The sequence below is a fragment of the Lichtheimia ornata genome (genome assembly GCF_029851405.1).
Source record: "Lichtheimia ornata isolate CBS 291.66 chromosome Unknown scaffold00056, whole genome shotgun sequence".
Lineage (NCBI taxonomy): Eukaryota > Fungi > Mucoromycota > Mucoromycetes > Mucorales > Lichtheimiaceae > Lichtheimia > Lichtheimia ornata.
The window spans coordinates 74410-94445 of NW_026695376.1; the positions used below are offsets into that span (position 1 = coordinate 74410).

General features: G+C 42.7%; 8 protein-coding genes across 8 annotated transcripts; 6 read left to right on the plus strand and 2 right to left on the minus strand.

Moving 5' to 3' along the window:
* Nucleotides 1-267: 267 nt before the first annotated feature.
* On the minus strand, nt 268-752 carry O0I10_009510 (uncharacterized protein; the record flags this gene model as incomplete). The annotated part of the gene is made up of 2 exons (XM_058489501.1): nt 268-364; nt 550-752. 2 exons carry the CDS (start codon nt 750-752, stop codon nt 268-270), a joined length of 300 nt encoding a protein of 99 aa, XP_058339703.1.
* A 516-nt stretch (nt 753-1268) lies between these two features.
* On the minus strand, nt 1269-2941 carry O0I10_009511 (uncharacterized protein; the record flags this gene model as incomplete). Its single annotated transcript, XM_058489502.1, has 2 exons — nt 1269-2563; nt 2629-2941. 2 exons carry the CDS (start codon nt 2939-2941, stop codon nt 1269-1271), a joined length of 1608 nt encoding a protein of 535 aa, XP_058339704.1.
* Nucleotides 2942-3391: 450 nt separating this feature from the next.
* On the plus strand, nt 3392-6959 carry O0I10_009512 (uncharacterized protein; the record flags this gene model as incomplete). Its single annotated transcript, XM_058489503.1, has 17 exons — nt 3392-3589; nt 3656-3841; nt 3902-4013; nt 4074-4169; nt 4226-4345; nt 4405-4507; nt 4562-4862; nt 4911-5055; nt 5117-5227; nt 5284-5436; nt 5496-5595; nt 5650-5817; nt 5875-5995; nt 6051-6248; nt 6310-6443; nt 6508-6721; nt 6774-6959. 17 exons carry the CDS (start codon nt 3392-3394, stop codon nt 6957-6959), a joined length of 2646 nt encoding a protein of 881 aa, XP_058339705.1.
* A 485-nt stretch (nt 6960-7444) lies between these two features.
* On the plus strand, nt 7445-8454 carry O0I10_009513 (uncharacterized protein; the record flags this gene model as incomplete). The annotated part of the gene is made up of 5 exons (XM_058489504.1): nt 7445-7568; nt 7633-7772; nt 7829-8002; nt 8067-8154; nt 8225-8454. 5 exons carry the CDS (start codon nt 7445-7447, stop codon nt 8452-8454), a joined length of 756 nt encoding a protein of 251 aa, XP_058339706.1.
* A 1819-nt stretch (nt 8455-10273) lies between these two features.
* On the plus strand, nt 10274-12289 carry O0I10_009514 (uncharacterized protein; the record flags this gene model as incomplete). The annotated part of the gene is made up of 9 exons (XM_058489505.1): nt 10274-10312; nt 10377-10459; nt 10510-10733; nt 10796-10919; nt 10968-11196; nt 11251-11370; nt 11435-11498; nt 11559-12082; nt 12152-12289. The coding sequence occupies 9 exons, from the start codon at nt 10274-10276 to the stop codon at nt 12287-12289; spliced, it is 1545 nt and encodes a 514-aa protein (XP_058339707.1).
* Nucleotides 12290-12480: 191 nt separating this feature from the next.
* O0I10_009515 (uncharacterized protein) lies at nt 12481-13395 on the plus strand (the record flags this gene model as incomplete). The annotated part of the gene is made up of 7 exons (XM_058489506.1): nt 12481-12517; nt 12579-12598; nt 12653-12746; nt 12810-12937; nt 13000-13078; nt 13130-13281; nt 13345-13395. 7 exons carry the CDS (start codon nt 12481-12483, stop codon nt 13393-13395), a joined length of 561 nt encoding a protein of 186 aa, XP_058339708.1.
* A 1363-nt stretch (nt 13396-14758) lies between these two features.
* Nucleotides 14759-16423, plus strand: O0I10_009516 (uncharacterized protein; the record flags this gene model as incomplete). The annotated part of the gene is made up of 11 exons (XM_058489507.1): nt 14759-14809; nt 14877-14905; nt 14966-14974; nt 15037-15250; nt 15310-15490; nt 15548-15609; nt 15664-15772; nt 15832-15908; nt 15965-16060; nt 16121-16279; nt 16328-16423. 11 exons carry the CDS (start codon nt 14759-14761, stop codon nt 16421-16423), a joined length of 1083 nt encoding a protein of 360 aa, XP_058339709.1.
* A 779-nt stretch (nt 16424-17202) lies between these two features.
* On the plus strand, nt 17203-19882 carry O0I10_009517 (aconitate hydratase, mitochondrial; the record flags this gene model as incomplete). Its single annotated transcript, XM_058489508.1, has 6 exons — nt 17203-17238; nt 17307-17455; nt 17530-18207; nt 18281-18296; nt 18357-19368; nt 19419-19882. 6 exons carry the CDS (start codon nt 17203-17205, stop codon nt 19880-19882), a joined length of 2355 nt encoding a protein of 784 aa, XP_058339710.1.
* Between the last annotated feature and the right edge of the window lie 154 nt (nt 19883-20036).

Genomic DNA, 20036 nt, shown 5'->3' on the forward strand with positions numbered 1-20036 from the left:
CACACCACACCACACCACACCATATCGTACACCCTACCATGGTGTACACCCTACCAGCAATGTAGGCAATGTCCCAATCAACGTATAGCATCGCGTCCCTGTAGAATTACGTTTTGAATCGGCAACCCACGTTGAAGGCTGGCTTATACTGCTTGGGAGTTTTGGTCATCGACTTTATGATACTACTAATTTATTTGAACATGTTATATGCTAGTGTCTAAAGATAAGTATATTGTTGGAGGGATTCTATGGAAAAAAGGATACAGGCTAAAAATTGGTTAAATCTAGGACCTCTTCGGTATCAGAGTTGTCAGAATCATCTTGGGAATCCTCTGAAGGGACAGAAATGGGATCTTCTGTGACGCTACCAATCACATCAATCGCATTATAAATGAATATAGATTAGCCAATTCTGAATCTTTGTAAATTTAACGGCGCATATAAAAAAGGCGCTGAATAAACACAATATACACAGGATCTTCTGTGATCATTGGTAAGCCTTGGTGAGGTGTATGAGTGCGCTCTAATTCCAACCAAAAATGAGGGTACCATGAATCTTGCGGCATATCATGAGTGACATATTTAGGTCTGTAGGGCTCAACGTCTGGCCAAGGAAAGGATACATTTTCACGGATTTTCACCAAAATGAAATGGCTATTCATCAGCTGCAATACAAATGGATGGACCCAGTTGGCTTGTGATGGTGGAGTGCGGTACGGCAAAAACAAATGGGTGCCTTTTTTGGAGTACATTGCAATTGGCCGCTTAAATGTATCAGCAGCAATCTTCGTACAATCCCGGGTAAGGAACCATTGGCCTAAGGGTCGCTTCAAGATTGCATTGATTCTTTTCTCCTTGACATCATCATAACGACCTTCGTCATTGTATATAGTCACTGCCAGTGCACGTAAACCACAATTACCATACCGTCTTTAACTATTATTCATTGTCGTAATCTGAGGATCTATCCCACCATCTCATTCACACTCAGCCTGATTGCATCATCACATCTATATACACACGCGTATTCACCCCTAAATAAACTTGGTCTTTCTTTCTCTTATTGAGTCTCACGGACACTTACTACTACCAGTTTTCTCTCTCTCGCTTTACAGCTCACATACACACATACACACACACACACACTCATCTTTATCTCCATATATCACATTCATAATGGCAAATAGCTGCAAGCAGAAAAATTCATCCATAATCATCCGTAGTAAGAAGGTATTGTATGCATTAGTCACAAAGACGAAGCTATATCTTTATTTTAACTTCAAATTGTCAGCTAATCCCCTAAATCGATTTCCTAGTTTCTCTCGAGCATACTCTAGAGTTTTGGCAGTGGGTTTATCAACATGGAAGTTCCCAGTAACAGTCATTACAGCGAGAGGTCCAGCATGGTGGTCAACAAAATAAGATAAACCATCATTGTCTAAAATACCGAGTAATCGATATCCTTCGGACGACAAAACGAGTGTGACCAACGGTAACCTTGCTAGAGCAAGAAACATAGGTGATGTAACTTGCAGAGGAGCCATGTGCACTTCAATGTGTTGTAAAACAGTAGCGATCGAAAACAATTGCAGTAACGATAAACCATGTACTCGCCAAGATAGTATGTCGATGCGCCTAAGATGAGGGATTCTTGCAATGGAAGACACCTTAGCGCTATTCATTCTGATCTGGTTTTCAAGTGGAATGGGTGCGATTGATAGTGCAATGCTTTGTAGCGATGGATGCTGTTGGGCCATGTCCTGTAGTTGATTGAAAATATCTGTCGACAACGTCACCTCAGACAAGTATAAGTGGAGTGATGTCAGATGCTGAAATGATCCCAGAGATGATATGTACGCCTCCACCTCGGCCACCCCCAAAGCTAAACCGATTGAATTCAATGAATGCCGATTCTGATAAAAAATATCCCATGGATGGTCGTTTGGCATGAGGTCACCATAACAATGCAGCAAAGACAAGTGTTTGAGATTGCTCTGATCAATAAAACGACCTGCATCGGTGACATCGATGTCCAGTGCTCGTAAAGAAATGGTGTTGCTGACTGGTTGCCGATCATCGATTTCATCGTAACATGCGGTAACAGGCTGAAAGTTGTACGGCAAATAGCATAGTTGTCGAAGATTATGGCAGCATTTATCCATTATAGCTCTGTTTTGGACCTTGTCTCCTTCGTTGCGCACACCCAGAAACTTCAGGCATATGCAGCCAAGTAGAACCTTCTCGAGGTCGACGATAGTAATTTCGCATCCCCTCACGTCCAAGTATTGTAAATTGATGCAGCTGGATGGCAGAGAAAGTAGTCGTAAATCGGTGCATCTGGATGCCGGAGCACGTGTGGCAAATTGACCGTTAGACAAGGCAATGAATTCAGTAGCTCCACCGATACTCAAATAAGTAATATTTGGTGAATGGCGAAGGATATTCTTTATAAATGTTGTTGTCACTGGAATAAAAATGTCGGGTGATATCTTCAAATAAGAGAGTTGTGGTAACTTCCCCAGACACCTTCCTAGGTCTGCTTGTATGCCGCAGTCCTCGAGAACTATGTTTTTTATCATCACCGTCATTACTACGGGTATACTGATAGTTATCATAGCATCCACTTACATAAAGTTGATATATTGCGAAAGAAACGTGGAATAAGCGATCCAATCATACCATCAGTCTCCGAGTGATAAGTAGATTTTTTAAGGACTATAGAGCGGACACAGTCGCCAACTTTTGCCATAGATCTTGCGTATTCCCCGCAGTACTTTTCTCCATTTAAAACAACGTAGCCAGGAAATACAGTTCTATAATCTGGAACTGAAGCATACCATTGTCGAGAAACACGCATGCATTGAAGAACATCGAAGATTGACAAAAGCGCAAAGATTTGTAGAAGCACGTCATAAGGGAGTACATCGATCATGTTGTACATAGTAAACAAAAAGTGTCGTTATTGAGTAATTGGATAAGATGAAGGGCAAGTAAAGACTGATCTTTTATAATGAAAGCGAAATTGGTGACTCCACCAGCTCCTTTGATCCAGTAATACGTAGCCATTTCATCAATGGGTGTTTGATCACCTATAGTGGTGCAATGCAATAGTGACCTCACCAGGTCTTTTGATCCGTGCAATATGTAGCCATTTCACTTCAATGGGTGTGATCACCTATAGTGGTGCAATGCAACAGTGACTCCACCAGGTCTTTTGATCCGTGCAATACGTAGCCATTTCATCAACGTGTATTCCATCACCTTTTAATACCATGCCATAGTGACCTCACCAGGTCTTTTGATCCGTGTAAGAATATAAAAGTGCGACACACCATTAGGAAAATCCACATTCATCCTTTTCTCATCTCTACTATTCCACTGTTACATCATAATGGATGCTGAAGGCGAACCAATGGAGGTTGATGGCGAACAAGCCGAAGATGGCCAACAAGCCGAACAAGCTGCAATTGATGAAAATAGAAACCGCATCGACGCATTCCGTGCCAACGCTAATCGCCACAACGTTCGAACTGTGACCCGGAACTGTAAACTGAGAACCGTTCTTAATGATGATTATCGAGAGCTACGGGTAGGTACAATGCTTCAGTAGCTGTATGCGTAACACGAGATGTTTGACTTTTAAATCGTTGCATAGCATCCACTGCGAACGTTAGCAGAAGACTACACAGTGGTGAGACGTGATACTTTTGACTTGGTGAACATGGACGTGTTACGTTGGATTCAAGAAGGAGCAGAAGGCACGCCGTGTCCTGACATATTGAACCAGGGTTACTGGAGGAAAGCGTTTACCTTGTGCACATTACCTCCCACCCATACCGAGGTAATCGAAGATGAACATGTTATGTAGTTCTTTGCATTGTGTTTCTGACGTGATATATAGGAAGCTACAGAGCCACATTTTTTGCACCTTATCCAGACCTTCAATTGGTGCTTTCAACGATCTCGGTTGCTACATCCAGATGATTTCGCGGAGGATGACCCCGATCGACCAGGTATGTAAAGAACCAGATCAAAGCTTCCTTTGAAGTAAGCTGACATGGGATGAATTATAGATATACCTCAGCCACTATACGAGCCGCCCGACTTCAATTCACCCACGTTGAGAAGTCGTCTTGGTGATTTATTCGCAAGAGGAGAAGCCATACCGGGTATGAGCTAAATTTGATGTTGTCTTCACCAATTGCTAACTCGAGACCAACCGCAGCAATCAAGAACCACCTAGCTCTCAACCCCCCAAAATATATGAAGCATACCTTCACGGCGTATTTTTACGATTTGCAGAATCGTATTGAGCCCAATTTGCCGCGACAGCCGCAAGCATTTGGTATGTAAATGTTAGGTAGATTCAATGATACCAAAGCACTAACATTGACAAAATTATAGCGAATGTAATGGTGAGGCATTTGCTGAATCACGACGAGCCGGCAGATGTTGACTTTGATGACCTTCCAGTGGCTCTAAGAGCTGATTTTCGGGTGTATTATCAGTACGTTTATACATATCATTGATGTGAATATATCATAACCTCAACGTGTATTAGAAACCATTTTGAAGAATTTGAACGATGTTTTGCTGGTTACAATCTCACTGAAGTTGGCAAGAGCCCTGGACGTCGTGTCAATGCCGCTTACATTCCGGGTGCATTGCGTTATCTTACTGGGATTTTGTTTCAAGAAGCGGAGCGGCTTGACAGCCAACGATGGACCGTGCTACCTATAGGCAAGCTGCAAATCTCATTCGTACCGATCGATATCAGAGTGCTATATTGGGTCTGCCGTCTTGCCCATGGAAATGCCTATGGAAATGAAAACATTGTATTCGAAGCTCCTCCTGCGATAAGGGTAAGCCATTCTATGCATAATGAAGCACAATCTAATTGCTTGCCTTAGCGTGATACTCCGGGACCAGGAGGAGTAATGTTTATTCCACAAAATAGCATAGGTGGAAACACAAATCCTTTGTTAAAGGAGCAATTCTTTGAGCAGCTTTTCAACCTCGATCCTTTGTCTAAAAGGCGAATGCGATATTCTCCAGGTATGCTGAATAAGCGAAATGTTTAAGGATGTTATTGATTCTCTTGTGTTATTATTTGAAGAATACGTTTTCAATCCTGATGTCGAACCCATAACATTCAAATTCTCCCTGAACACGGATGGTGTACGCGTTTGCTTCCATTTTGTCCGCGCTTTGGTCTCACTGCAGGATGGTAAGCTATTATCCTCTTTTAATTATTGCGTCCTTGTCTAAATCAAAACGTAATAGAACGTATGCCAGAGACTTCCGCTGATGTGCGGTATTATGCAAGAGAGTTAAACCTAACAAATTGGCATCGTGGGATGTACCATTTGAACAAGGAACCAGGTGGATTGGACGCTGAGCGCTTGCAAGGAACCAGAATTGTCGGAATTGATCCTGGTAGGATAATAATGAAAGATAGTGATGTACATATTCTAATTATCCTCTACATCTCCCAGGCATAAGAGCAATAATTACAGGCACCGATACTACACAGCATTTGGAAGTTCGACAAACAAGACAACAGCACGTTGTGCAAATATCCAACAAGGAGTACCAGTAAGTGTCCAATGCTGCACTTTTCGGAAGCTATATTCACCACTCATTTCACAGACATCGCTCTTTATCAAATTGGATAAGACAAAAAACCTTACACAGCCGTATCCATAGCCCAGATGATATGGCGACTCAATATTTGGCTCTAAGTGCGTTTCCCGCTCGCACATGCAATCTACAAGATTTTTTGGATCATGTGCATTTAAGATCGTTTCTTCATAACACGTAAGTGTTAGGGAAATTATACTGCTACTGGTAATATCAACGCCTTTATTCTTTTAGTTTGCACAATTTTGCGTGCCATTATAGGCACAGGGAGCAACGATGCACAGCATTTTCAGCACGTGTATCAGCACAGGAATCCATAGTCAACCAAATTCTCAACATAGAAGATCCAGATGATGTACGTAAACAAGAGAAACACTTTATTATTTGATGGCTAACTTAGGTATATCTAGCTACGCGATCTTCCTTTCAATCATCGAGATATGGGTAAAAGGCAACGCAAACTAACCAGGCGAGCAGCACGTGCCCAACGGCAACTTGTTCAAGATACCACAACGAAAGAACCAGAGGACGAGGTTGAAACCATAGTTGCATATGGAGCCGCACGCTTTGGAGCTACAACAAAAAGGCATCGAGCAGTACCTGTTGAGGTAATTAGTACTAACGACAATCATTTTATGATTCAATGCCGACTCACCATTTACCATTTAGACCCTCCGAGCAAGAATTGCACGGCGTGCTCTTCTCATTTTGGTCGATGAATTCCGTACCAGTGTGACATGCCACGTATGTAATGGCCGTTTGCAACAATTTCGCGAGCGACAGACGTTGGTTTGCCAACACAAGTAAGCAGCATTGACAATACTTCTGAGAAACACACATCCTAATCAATCGTTCATATACTTACAGCAAAAAATACATCCGTGATTTTCGTAATGCTCCGGTTTATGATGATGAAGGTCATTATATTGAAGGCACATGGACACGTGGTAAACCTCGTCAATGGTGTATGGATGAAAATGGTGAACGGCTACACTGGACCTCTATTTGCCCTGGTCGAGAACAAGTGCATGATTTCCGCAACAAAGTGTATGCTTTGAAGTGGTGTCCAAACTGTCAATTTGTATGTATGCTTCACGAGCATGGGAAGTGTGGTGTTTAACTGGATTGAATAGGTATTCGATCGCGATATTAATGCAAGTACAAATATCCATCGCATTTTCGAACTTTACATGGCAAACGATGGCGACATTGAGTCTCGACCCGCTGCAATGAGCCGTGGACAAGTACAAGAAGTAGATAACGAAGTCGAAGAAGAAGATGAACTCGAGACGGATGACGACGACGAGGAGCTACTGTAAAGCAATCAATACCCATGGTGCACAGTGAGGCGTGTATCCATATCCGTGTCATTGGGGGGTAAGTCACAACGATTTGGATCCATTGAAACTTTTTGCTGACTTCTTATGTGGGGTGCATTTGGTATGGTGCAAATAGTAAAGCCCCATTTACTTAGCATCTCTCTCTTCATGGAAAAGTCGTTAATAAAGACAATGAAGCTTTTATTGGTCAATGTGTGGTTGAGCAAATAGATCAGCATAGACATTTATTCATCCCCGGCAACAACATCTTTATACAACTTTGATTGTTGTCATGCATCACTTTTAGAAGAAGACCGACTTGATCTTGAAGGAGGAGGATACCATGGTATGGCGTTGTTGTCAGTGAATTGCGTTGAGCAAAAAAAGTCCTGGGTGTGGTGGAGGGATGATAGGATAGTAAGATTTCAGCGACAGGGATTTTCATTTTCATTGTACCTCTTTTTGATACATTTATATACACATCTATGGGCCAGAAGCTCAGTAAGGAAGCTTGGCGTCTCAACCTATTCCAAGAAAACAGCTACGACTACGATCATAAAACCGTTCGAAAACTGATTCGTGCAGGACGTTTGGCCGCTTTTTACAAAGGTGATCTGTGACATTGCATTTCAACAGGTCAATTGTGGTCGGCTACTAAGTCTAATGTCTCCAGGCCTCAACGAACTGCCCCAACAGCCATCTCGGTTGGAAAAAACCATGACAACCAGGGGATTCTTCTTGACAGGGGATTCAATGATGCGCCATTTTGATCCATCATATCAACAAGCACTCGATTGTCCAATTTGTTTTCTAGTAAGTAGATTTTACCACGATGCTGTTTCGAGCTTGTATTCACCTTAAAATGGCAGTACTTCCCCATTGATTATCTTAATTACGCACGTTGCTGCCGTCAACCAATATGCACAGAATGCTTCTTGAGATTGATGAGATCATCCAAATCACCATTGGAGTCACCTTCATGCCCATTCTGCATACGACCTGACTTTGGTATCGTTCACATCCCGCCAGCTTTGACGGATGAGGTACTGTAGGGTAGGGGGACAAATGGTTTGACAGCATCACTCTCTCACACATACATCTTTAAAGAAGAAACGAAATGATTCCTCGTTGCAGAAGGATATTAGTCATGCCGTCAAATCGTTGACGCTGGATGATTCACGTGTAATCCTTGTAGGTGAGTGATGATCGTTTTTCTACGTAATGTCTCCTCCACCATGTTTTGATTATGAACCTTGCATTACAAGATTCCATTCGACCCAATTGGCACAAGACAATATTAGATGCTGATATGCGTATGGGAAGTATATCTGGAAAAGGAACCACTCGTAGACGCGTCGTTCGACCAAACAATCAAAGTCGTCCTATCGGCCATCTACGACCTGATGAATCACCCTATTATGGCGGCCATCGGGTGTCTTGGCCTAATGATCATGAAAGTGTAACCATCATGCATGCTATCCGCTCCCAGCAATAGTCAACATTGTTTATTATCTTTTGCTATCTTCGGCTATCCTCCCCCTATCACCGATATGATCATTTGCTGTCACCATTCATTTTATTCGTACCTTTATCTGCATAATGTTTATTAAATTCAATCTTGGATCGACGAGAGTTGTCAGAGCTAATGGTCTTTGCAATAAGGATAAGAGAGCGGCTACATAGAATCATAATACAGTGACGCGTACTCCTTTATTAATGCTAAACAGCCATCATTCATTCTCACACGCGCACGACAAGATGGCTGAATGGAATTTGGATGATACCCTGAACAACCTCGCACTACTTTTTTAGCACTACAACGCCGACTTTTGTTATGAATACATGTTTATTGATCAAAGTGGATCCTTAAAGAACAGAGTGTACCAACGCAGTTCCTATGACAACTCAAGGTGTCAATCTGAGCATTGTCGGCTGTGTCTCGTGGCATAATAACCTGGCAGCTGCTCTTTTCTCAGCAAATGCCCCAAACGAGTGGCTCAAAAAAAAAACACGCAGGCTTTGTTGGTGACGTGTTACATCAAGCCATTTGTAGTGCAGGTTGCCATACTCAAGTATCATTTCTTTCACGTATTGCGAATCATGACAGGTAGTTGCTTATGATCCAATGGCACCGTTTCACAGTTGGAACGAATTTAATGTACGCAGGATGCACCCTGATTGGTCCCGCACAATTCATTATCGTACCAGCATTTCCCAACGCCGGTGAATTTTGCTCTTGTCACCAACAAGCCTACAGCTTATGTAATTCATGTTGCACGTGGTTACCATCACCACTGCGGTGAAGCATACCATTTACTCAAAGAGTACTTCATATCAGTACACAAAGATTAGCTAAGCAAGGCAACATGTTGCTTGTTTCAAAATAAGAATAGTACTAGTGATTTCGATGGGTGGATCAATGTATGGTATGGATCGTACTATGCTTCAGAAACCTCCCACAAGGGCGTAAAAGGTCACGATAGGATGCCCAAACAAATCTCACTTCATTCTTTTCCAAATCAGTCAGCAGGAGGTGACTGGGAGAACAACAATATCCAAGTGCGTGCGTAGCACCAACCATTGGGTGCGTGAGCAATTGGGTGTTCCCCTTTAAAGAATCATCGCAAGACCGCACAGGTGGTGGTGATACGTCTGGGTTTTAACCTATGATTATGTTGTGTTGTGCGTGTGTGAAGACAACAAAGTTAACTCGTGTGATCCAAATAGATGTATTTTGCTGCATAGGATCTACTGCTGCTGCTGTTATTGCGCACTGGTTGGTAAAACCAACCGCGGGAACGTAACTCAGGTTGCCGAATTATGTGTGACGGCAGCTCACACAGGGAACACAAACACGGTAATTTGTGCGCAAAAGTATCAATGAACAACGCAAGAGCGCGCAAATTTGAGACACCTTATCAGCAGATCCAATAGTTTTTGTCTCAATTTCTCTTTGATTTATGGCAACATCAGCCTATTGATCTGCTGTATGACTCTATAAAATAACAACAGTACTCGTATATTGATCCAGGAGCCTCATTGCAGTTTACTAACGAACCAAGCAACTTCTTGTGTTTAGTATTTGTACAACTAGACCCTCCTCTGTGACAAGTCATTCATATTTCCCACCGAATCAAGGTGAGAGACCCTCGCTTTCTGTGCATGGGGAAATTGAATGGTCACTTCCATTTAAAGAGGTGACAACGGGACCGTATTATATAAGCAAACCTCCTTTGATCCTTTCCTGGGTATATAAATTTGTGCTGCCTGATTCCTTGTTTTTTTGCATCTTGTTTTAGTCTTTTTGCCCTCTCATGGTGAACTGGACAAAAAGGATAACGAATAACGTCTATGTAAGGCAAAAAGGATACTGATCCCTTTAATGTAGCAGGTCATGCTAAAGCCACTCCTTTGTAGATTATCGGCGGCTTTGCAGCCATTGCCGGTATTATGTTTGGTTTCGATATCGGCAGTAACTCTGGTGTCATTGGTACTGATCAGTAAGTCTTTTCAAGGCCCAAAGATTTCCTTTTCTAAAAGGATGTTGTAGATATCGAGACTACTTTGATCATCCCTCCGATCTGTTACAAGGAGGCATCAATGGTGCTTTGAGTGCTGGTTGTTTTGTGGGTGCCTTGCTTGCTGGTTTTCCTGCAGATCGCTACTCACGTAAATTTACCTTGATTGGTGCATCCGCTCTCTTTATTGTTGGCTCTATTTTGCAAGCTGCTGCAAACGGTGTACCTATGCTGTGCGTGGGTCGTGTTCTTAATGGTAGAGTACAAAAATAAGTTGGATGATAATAGCCAATGTGGGCTAACGTGGTATTTTTTCAGGACTTTCTGTTGGTGTGACATCAATGGTTGTCCCCTTGTACCAGTCAGAAGTTGCTCCCAAGGAAATTCGCGGGCGGATTGTAGCCGTACAGCAATGGAGTATCACGTGGGGTATTATGATTTCGTAAGTCTCCCCTTTACCAAGAGCGACCTTATGCTGATTGCTCTATAGCTTCTTCATCCAATATGGATGCCAGTTTATTCGTGGTGGAAGTTCAACCGCTGCTTTTCGTATCCCATGGGGTGTTCAAGCTGTCCCTGCAGTGATTTTGGTGGCTGGTATGTGGGCCTTCCCACACTCTCCCCGTTGGCTTGCTGATAAAGGTCGCATGGATGATGCCATTCGTGTGCTGGCTGATATTCACGGTGCTGGTGATCCCAACCATCCTCGTGTCAAACAGGTACTTGATCAAAAGATAACCATTTCTATTCGTTTCCTTATGCTCTTTATATAGGAAATCGAAGAAATCGAAGCTGTCATCCGCTTTGACCGTGAACAAGCTTCCCATCGTTATGCTGATATCTTAAAACCTGCTTACTCTTATCGTGTTTCACTCGGCATTTGCTTGCAGATCGTAGGTCTTTTATTATATAACTACTTTTCCATTACCATACTAACCACCTGTACACCATATATAGTGGCAGCAGCTTACTGGTATGAATATCATTATGTTCTATGTCGTGTTATTGTTTGAGCAAGCTGGTAAGTGATGGTGCCTTTGTTTAGTCATATAACGTTTATCTCATTATCATTTGTATACAGGTATTGGCGATTCTCAAGAGGCACGTCTCCTTTCTTCTGGTATCAATTATGTGGTCAACGTCGTTATGACAGTACCTGCTATTCTTTGGGTTGACAAATGGGGTCGTCGTAACACAATGATCTTTGGTGCGTTGATGATGTCGCTTTTCTTATGGGTCGTTGGCGGTATCTTAAGTACTGGTTACTGGTATATTGGTGACGATGGTAAATGGTCCACCATCATGGGCAGCACGAGCAAATCCAATGGCATGGTCGCATGTATCTATCTTTTTGTTGCATCATTTGCCACCACGTGGGGACCTTTGGGATGGATTTACCCAGCAGAAATCTTCCCATTACGTATCCGTGCTGTCGCTGTGTCATTATCAACAGCTGCAAATTGGCTATTTAACTGGGTGCTCAACTTTGTCGTCCCAATGCTGATGCAACGTATTCGCTTTGGATTGTACATGCTTTTTGCTGGCTTTAACTTCTTGATGGCCGTCCACGTCTTTTTGGCCTACCCTGAGACTAAGGGATATACCGTAAGTTTGTTATACTATCTTTGATGTATATATCGCACATGTCACTCATGAATCTTCATATATATATAGCTCGAAGAAATGGATATCGTCTTTGAACACAATCCTCGCAAAAAGTTGGATCGGGCTTTTGTAGAGCAAGAATTAGCAAGACGTACAGGCATTGCTGGATCTTCTCCTGTGCCCGAGAAAACTGAAGATGAAGTCTAGTCGTAGAACTCGATTTATTTCATTTTTTCTCCCTACATCTTAGCTACTATAATTCTCTTTTTCTTGGTATGATTAAAGTAATGTAAGCATTTGCCTCAAAACCGAATCAGGTTACACATGGAACGGACTGGGAGTAAAATGTAAATCTGGCAAACAAACGTCTTCGTTCCCAATACACTGCTTGATCAACGATGGCGATTCAACCAAAGACTGTATTATATTGTGGAGGTATGTAAGCTATCCAAATGGTCCATTTACGGGAGACAGGCGATTGACTAGATTGGTTTAGTATGCACGATGCCACCAGAGGTATGAACATTGGCACGTCAGCTACAATACACGCGACTAAAAAGGACACTCTAGTACTGCGAGTTCAGCGGTAGTCAAGGCAAATGCAAATCATGGTTACATGACAACCACTTGGATGCATACAACAAGCTTTACGGTGAAGCTGAAGGTGGGTAGTCTTCCAAGGAGGCGAACGAGCATAGTGGGTTATAAGTTGACAGAGGGCAACTAGATGTGGCCGACAAGGTTGCCCAAGTGTCTCTTGAAGGTACCTCGGAAGGACGCAGCGATCGAACTTTTGTCAAGGATAAATCAGCACAATTGGAAGCCAAGTTGGAAAGGGAGAACCAAAAGAAGTTGGTGAGTTATGAGGATCATTGGATAATGTGGAATCCCATCCTGATGTTTTCTCTTGAGTACAGTCTTCTCGCGTGACAGTAAAACGGGTTGAAAGAACGAAAAGAAAATGCGTGACCATCGTACATGGCTTGGAAATCTTTGGTAAGCAAGAGGTATGGTATGTATCCGTGTCTTCTTACACAAACCGTATAGATGTCGATCTCAAGAAAGCTGCCAAGATGTTTGCCAACCGCTTCGCATGTGGATCATCCGTGGCCAAGAATAACCAGAATCAGGATGAAATTGTCGTGCAAGGAGATTTCTCAGATGAGATTCATGATTTGATCTTAGCAAATTGGCCAAAGGTGGGTTTCTGTTTATCGATACATGGTTGACGTGAGCTGATACCTAATAACATCCATCCAAAGGTGCCCGAAGATAATATCGATCTGGTGGAGGAGAAGAAGAAGAAGAAATAAGTAGGCAGCCGTGTGATCTACCCTTGGCATTTCCAAAAGCACGCATGCCGTTTATGAAAAGGATGATGTATTTGATGTGGTAACTAGAAGGATCGTGTTAAGGTGATAGTAGTAGTGAATAAAGCCAACAAACTTTAAGATTGGTTTCAGTGTCGATTTGCTTGGGATGAAAGTAACAAGTTTACTATCGAGGGTATGATTTGCGAGCTTATTGTTTTCCAAGGATGAAATGCTTCATCCAGCCAATATGGCCCAAAGCTATAGATGTACAATAGGAGAAGGCGGTGACGATGTGTGGCCAGTTGCTGCAATTAGCCACCGCCCTCGTCTGGTTTCAAAGTTAAAGCGCTGAAAACGTGATGGGATACAGAAAAAGATCGGCGTGGAGTCTGTTTGAAAATGATCAAGTTTGGTAAATGGGAGTATGGAAAGGAGAACAAAGTGGGGTTATAAGCATCAAATTCCGAAAATAGGACTTTGAGCTGTCAAAATACAACAATAATAGAGCCAAGATGAAGGAATATATACGCTTCATGGCGTTGTGTACATCCTAAAGTGAAATGAAAAGCAAACCTAGTCGGGGTTGTAGGTCAATTTAGGCTGCATGACCAACCCGTCTGTGCGACTAATAAGCAAGGTGATGACTTGGTATTCCTCTCCTTCCCCTTTTCGGTGTGATGGAAACAACAATGACACACCTAAAGAAAAACCCAATAGGGTGATTGTCAGTGTTAGTGATTTGTTGAGGCATCATCCAATGCAGCCTGACATAGCATCCAATGTTACTTGTATATCATTATGGGAGCGTTGGAGCAACCAGACGAAACAATGGATCGGTATCATGACCAAGACAGCTAGGCTTCTTATGAAAAAAAGAATGAGTAAATAACAGTGCACCAACAAAGCAAAGAAAAGAAGTCGCCTGCTAATAGCCATGTTATTATTTGGAGCCAGCACTACATATGTACAAGGGAAATAGAACAATGGGTCAAGCTACCATTATGCTCTTGGTCTTTTATTGCCACTCGATCTCCTTTAGGAATAAGCAATTCTTCTATGATACCAGGGAAGATGCTACATGCTAAGAATGTGGCGCCATTGATTACGATCATTTATGATGGTTCATTCCAATGGTGTGTATGTGTACAGCATAGATCAAGTGGAGACCTCCAATTAATTAACTCGACTGGATTTCCTGAGTATGCCAGCCCAGCACGTGTGGCAGGGGCAGACGATCCATGGCAATTTTCTTCGTGTAACGTCCTTGAACTAAAAAACGGGCACGACTCTTCTCTCATTCACTTCTTGTCCCATCTTCTGCATTCCTTTTCTTAACACCCCCCGTCTCATTCCTTTCCTTGACATGCCTGGCCCTCGATTTACAATGAGCCGCGATCGCTTAGCCGAACTACGTGTACGTGGACCGAATTGCCATAGCAACCACCGAGACATGTCAAACTGATTCTTCGCTGTATCTTTAGGGCAGTGCAGGGCAAGAGAAACGCTACGAGTAAGTGCATTCTATTTGATGTATAGCTTCTTGAAGTCTAACAGAGTCATATTACATTAGTCGCTTAAGGTAGAATTCATGCAGTGAATATGGGTGCTTGCTTGTCAATGCTCACGACTACTTCAATACAGCGATGACTATGATGAACCACCTCCTGTACCTAATCTTCCTCGAGGACAAGCTGCTGGACAGCCATCCCCAAGATACAACGACGATTACAGCTATCGACCACCTGTAGAACCATCTCCAACATATACAAAAAGTACCACCAAAGAGCAATACGAAATGACAGAACGCAAAATGTCTCCTGTTGACCTTGGTGACACTGAAAACTTCTTCCGAGAGGTATGGACATTCATGATAGCATCATACCAAAAAAGCATTGTAACTTAATTCAAGCCTAGATTGAAGACGTCAAGGAGCTCATACGGCGGATCAACCTCAACATTTCAGATATCGAAGAATTACATGGCTCTTCTCTTATCAACATCAGTGATGAACAAATGGCTGAAAACACACGTCGTCTTGAATTGCTAAGTAGTGAGACTACAAAGCTTAACAACGAAGCCAAGAAGAAAATAAAAGGTACGTCATGACTTTTCTTCTCAATAAGAACGAGTTGTTTAATATGCAATGGTGTAGCGGTGGAATTAAGTAATGCTCAACTACCTGATTCGGGAGATAAGCCCATGCGTGTCACTCAGGTAACTGGATAATGAGATTATTATTAGAAACTTGTATATTCATGTCAATAATAGCATGCAGCTTTGAAGAAGCGATTCATTGAAACCATCCAACGGTATCAGGATATCGAGCGAACTTATCAACAAAAGTACCGTCAACGCGTTGAGCGACAAATTCGCATTGGTGAGCTATTATCTTGGCTATGTTTCACATATGCACTATTGCTGACCACATTTCCAAAGTGAAACCGGATGCAACTCCTGATGAGATTGAACAAGTGCTTGATTCCGATGAAGCTCCTCAGATTTTTGCTCAATCGGTACGTGGATGATTTATTTGATTGAAGGCAATGGGGTGACTCTTACACGATATTAGCTTATGCAAGCCAATCGTTCCGGTCACGCAAAAGCAGTATTGAGCGAGGTACAGACGAGACATGACGACATTAAAAAGATTGAGAAGACTATTCTTGTAAGTACCAAGGCAAAACAAACGCTCGTGATGACGCCATGCTAAGAAAGACGATGATAGGAATTACATCAACTCTTCATGGATATGCAAATGATGATTGAGCAGCAAGGAGAAACACTCAATAAGGTGGAGATGGCCACTGAAACCACTATTGTGGACTTGGAACAAGGAAACAAAGAGATTGGCAAGGCCATTAATTATGCAAGAGCGACTCGAGCTGTAAGTAAAGGAAATCGGACCTAGACGTAGGCTGACATGTGTGTATAGAAAAAATGGTGTTGCTTTGTCATTGGAATCATCATCCTTGTCGTTATTGCAATCCTTGTATGGTGGTTTGCTTTTGACCATCCAGGTGTCAATTAGATGATCAGCAGCTCATCGTGGATATACCAAACTCGTCATGTGCTTTTTCCTTCTTATAGCTATATAGGTACATAAATAATGTTTTAAGTGTTCAATGCTTCGATAAAATTTCAATAATCATTGGTAGAGATATAGAATGTGGTCTTGAATGATGATAGGCCATCCACATGGTCATGACGAAAAGTGTTTTCACGCATGTTTTGAGTAATGATGACGACATTGCAAACACCACTAGCCTGTACACATATCCAACGCCATCCTATGTAGTAACAATAAAGAGAGGTGTCCAAAGCAATATACAATAGAGAAGCATTACCTGTATCCGGTATATAAGAGGGTTGACACCAACCATTATAAAAATGAGCCGTACGACGTGTCTCAGCAACACACATGCAAGCCATGCATATGTGTTGACAGCATGCCACTTGGTCACATGAATTACTACGTTTCAACGTTTGCCCAAAAACCGGTAGTCGATCAATTCTTCAGTTTTTTACAGCATCTTTTAGCTTAAGCATTGAACATGAAGAATTCGCGGGAAGCTGTTTAGACAAGGGTGTTTGCGTCCAGAAGAGGAAGTGAGCTAAAAAACCACAGCAGTAGCTGCTGCATATAAACAACGTCAGTGTTTGAAATTCCGAAGACAAATTGCTGCGAGGTGGTTTGTGTGTGAATTACAGGCTTTCTTTCTCTTTCTCACCCAAAAAAAAAAGAGAACCACTCCCCCTCCTCTTGTCTTTTTTATTCTTTTTGTCATTCTATTGACAGCTTTTTGTATAATGAAACCTTATCAAATTTTTTCGCGACTTGCAAGGGTAAGCATGTGAACAATGAGAACGCCGTCGTCCAAGTTCAAATCATGACGCGTTATAATGTTGCGTAGACAACTTCCCAGCTACGTGTTCCATCACGTACTTACGCTCAGTCTGCTGGCATTTGGGCTGACCAAAAGGTCTCCATGTCCAATCTGGAGAAGGACAAGTACATTAATTACCAGAGGATTGAAGACAACCTGGCCACGGTTCGAAAAAGGTAAGTTTCACAAGCCAAGTGCAAACGTGGATATGAATGGTGATGATGGTACTAACGTCATAATGATGATGTAGGCTTAATCGCCCCTTAACCTTGTCAGAAAAGGTCGTGTATGGCCATTTGGACGATGCTGAAAACCAAGACATTGTTCGTGGCAAGTCATATCTCAAGCTTCGACCTGACCGTGTGGCGTGTCAAGATGCCACAGCACAAATGGCACTTTTACAATTCATGTCGGCAGGACTTCCTTCTGTTGCTGTACCTACCACTGTTCATTGTGATCATTTAATCCAGGCACAAGTGGGCGGTGAACAAGATTTGGCACGCGCCATTGATATCAATAAGGAAGTATACGACTTTCTTGCTACAGCTTCAGCCAAGTATGATATTGGTTTTTGGCGCCCTGGTTCAGGCATTATTCATCAAATCATTTTGGAGAACTATGCGTTCCCTGGTGGTCTCATGATTGGTACGGATTCCCACACTCCTAATGCTGGTGGCCTTGGAATGGTTGCCATAGGCGTTGGTGGTGCCGATGCAGTGGATGTCATGGCCGATTTGCCTTGGGAACTAAAATGTCCCAAAGTGATTGGTGTCAAGCTCACAGGTGAAATGAGCGGCTGGACTTCCCCCAAAGATGTCATCTTAAAGGTGGCTGGCATCTTGACTGTCAAAGGTGGTACAGGTGCAATTGTTGAATACCATGGCCCTGGTGTTGATTCTCTCTCATGCACCGGCATGGGCACTATTTGGTAAGATGATAATACTTATAACTCTATCTCATACACACGGTTGCTAACATATGGTTGTATTATTCACTACAAGCAATATGGGTGCAGAGGTTGGTGTTTATTCATAACGATATCAATCTTGAACGCAACGCTTATTTGTATTTTTATAGATTGGTGCCACAACGTCCATGTTCCCCTTCAATAAGCGTATGGCTGATTACCTTCGCGCTACCAACCGCTCTGACATTGCAAAGTATGCTGAATCCTTCCAGCAAAATTTGCGTGCCGATGAAGGTGCACAATATGATGAGCTCATTGAGATCGATCTCAACAAGCTTGAGCCTCATATCAACGGTCCCTTTACACCGGATCTCGCCACTCCATTATCCAAATTCAAGGATGAAGTCGCCAAGAATGATTGGCCAAAGGAGCTCAAGGTCGGCTTGATTGGGTCATGCACCAATTCGTCGTATGAGGATATGACAAGATCGGCATCCATTTGCCAACAAGCGATTGATCATGGCCTTAAGACCAAGTCTACATTTACCATCACCCCTGGTTCGGAGCAAATCCGAGCTACTATTGAGCGTGACGGCATCATGGATACGCTGACTAAAGCTGGTGGCCTTGTGTTGGCCAATGCTTGTGGCCCGTGCATTGGACAATGGGATCGACATGATGTCAAGAAAGGAGAAAAGAATTCAATCATTACCTCGTACAATCGCAACTTTACAGGACGCAATGATGCCAACCCTGCAACCCATGCCTTTGTAGCATCGCCGGAAATTGTTACTGCATTTGCCATTGCTGGTGATATGTCATTCAACCCCATGACGGATTCTTTGACCGACGCTAATGGCAAGGCTTTCAAGTTGCAACCTCCTACAGGCGATGAGTTGCCATCCAAAGGTTATGACCCTGGTGAGAATACATACCAAGCTCCACCTGAAAACAGAACCCAAGTGAATGTGGCAGTATCGCCAACATCCAACCGCCTTCAATTGTTGAAGCCATTTGACAAGTGGAACGGCAAAGACATTACCGAAGTCCCAATCCTTATCAAGGTCAAAGGAAAGTGCACAACGGATCACATTTCGATGGCTGGACCCTGGCTCAAGTACCGTGGTCACTTGGATAACATTTCCAACAACATGTTGATTGGTGCCATCAATATTGTCAATGGTAGGTTAATGATGAGGATATATAGTAAGGATACTAAATTATGTTTGTAGGTGAGGCTAACAAGATCAAGAACGTCTTCACTGGTGAATTTGGTGGTGTTCCTGATGTTGCCCGTGACTACAAGGCTCGTGGTGTAAAGTGGGTTGTCGTGGGAGATGAGAATTACGGTGAAGGCTCTTCTCGTGAGCATGCTGCATTGGAACCTCGTTATCTCAATGGTGCCGCTATTATCACCAAATCATTTGCTCGTATTCATGAGACCAACTTGAAGAAGCAGGGTATGCTTCCTTTGACGTTTGCTAACCCTGCCGATTACGATCGGGTGAAGCCTGAGGACAAGGTCGATATTTTGGGTCTCACTGATTTCCAAGAAGGCAAACCATTGACCATGCGTCTTCATCATCAAGATGGATCAACTGAAGATATCACTCTTAACCACTCTTTCAACGCTGGTCAAATTGAATGGTTCAAGGCCGGCTCTGCTCTTAACTTGATGCGTGAAAAGACTGCATAAAAAGGCAATAAAGGATTTCACTTTGGACTCTCATCACAATGGCATGATATAAATGAACCAACATGTTTTTTATTGGGAAGGGGATCTCTAATATACATAGCATGGAAGACTCGTATCACGTGGTCTAATGTGATTTCTTTGGTTCAAGTCCGCC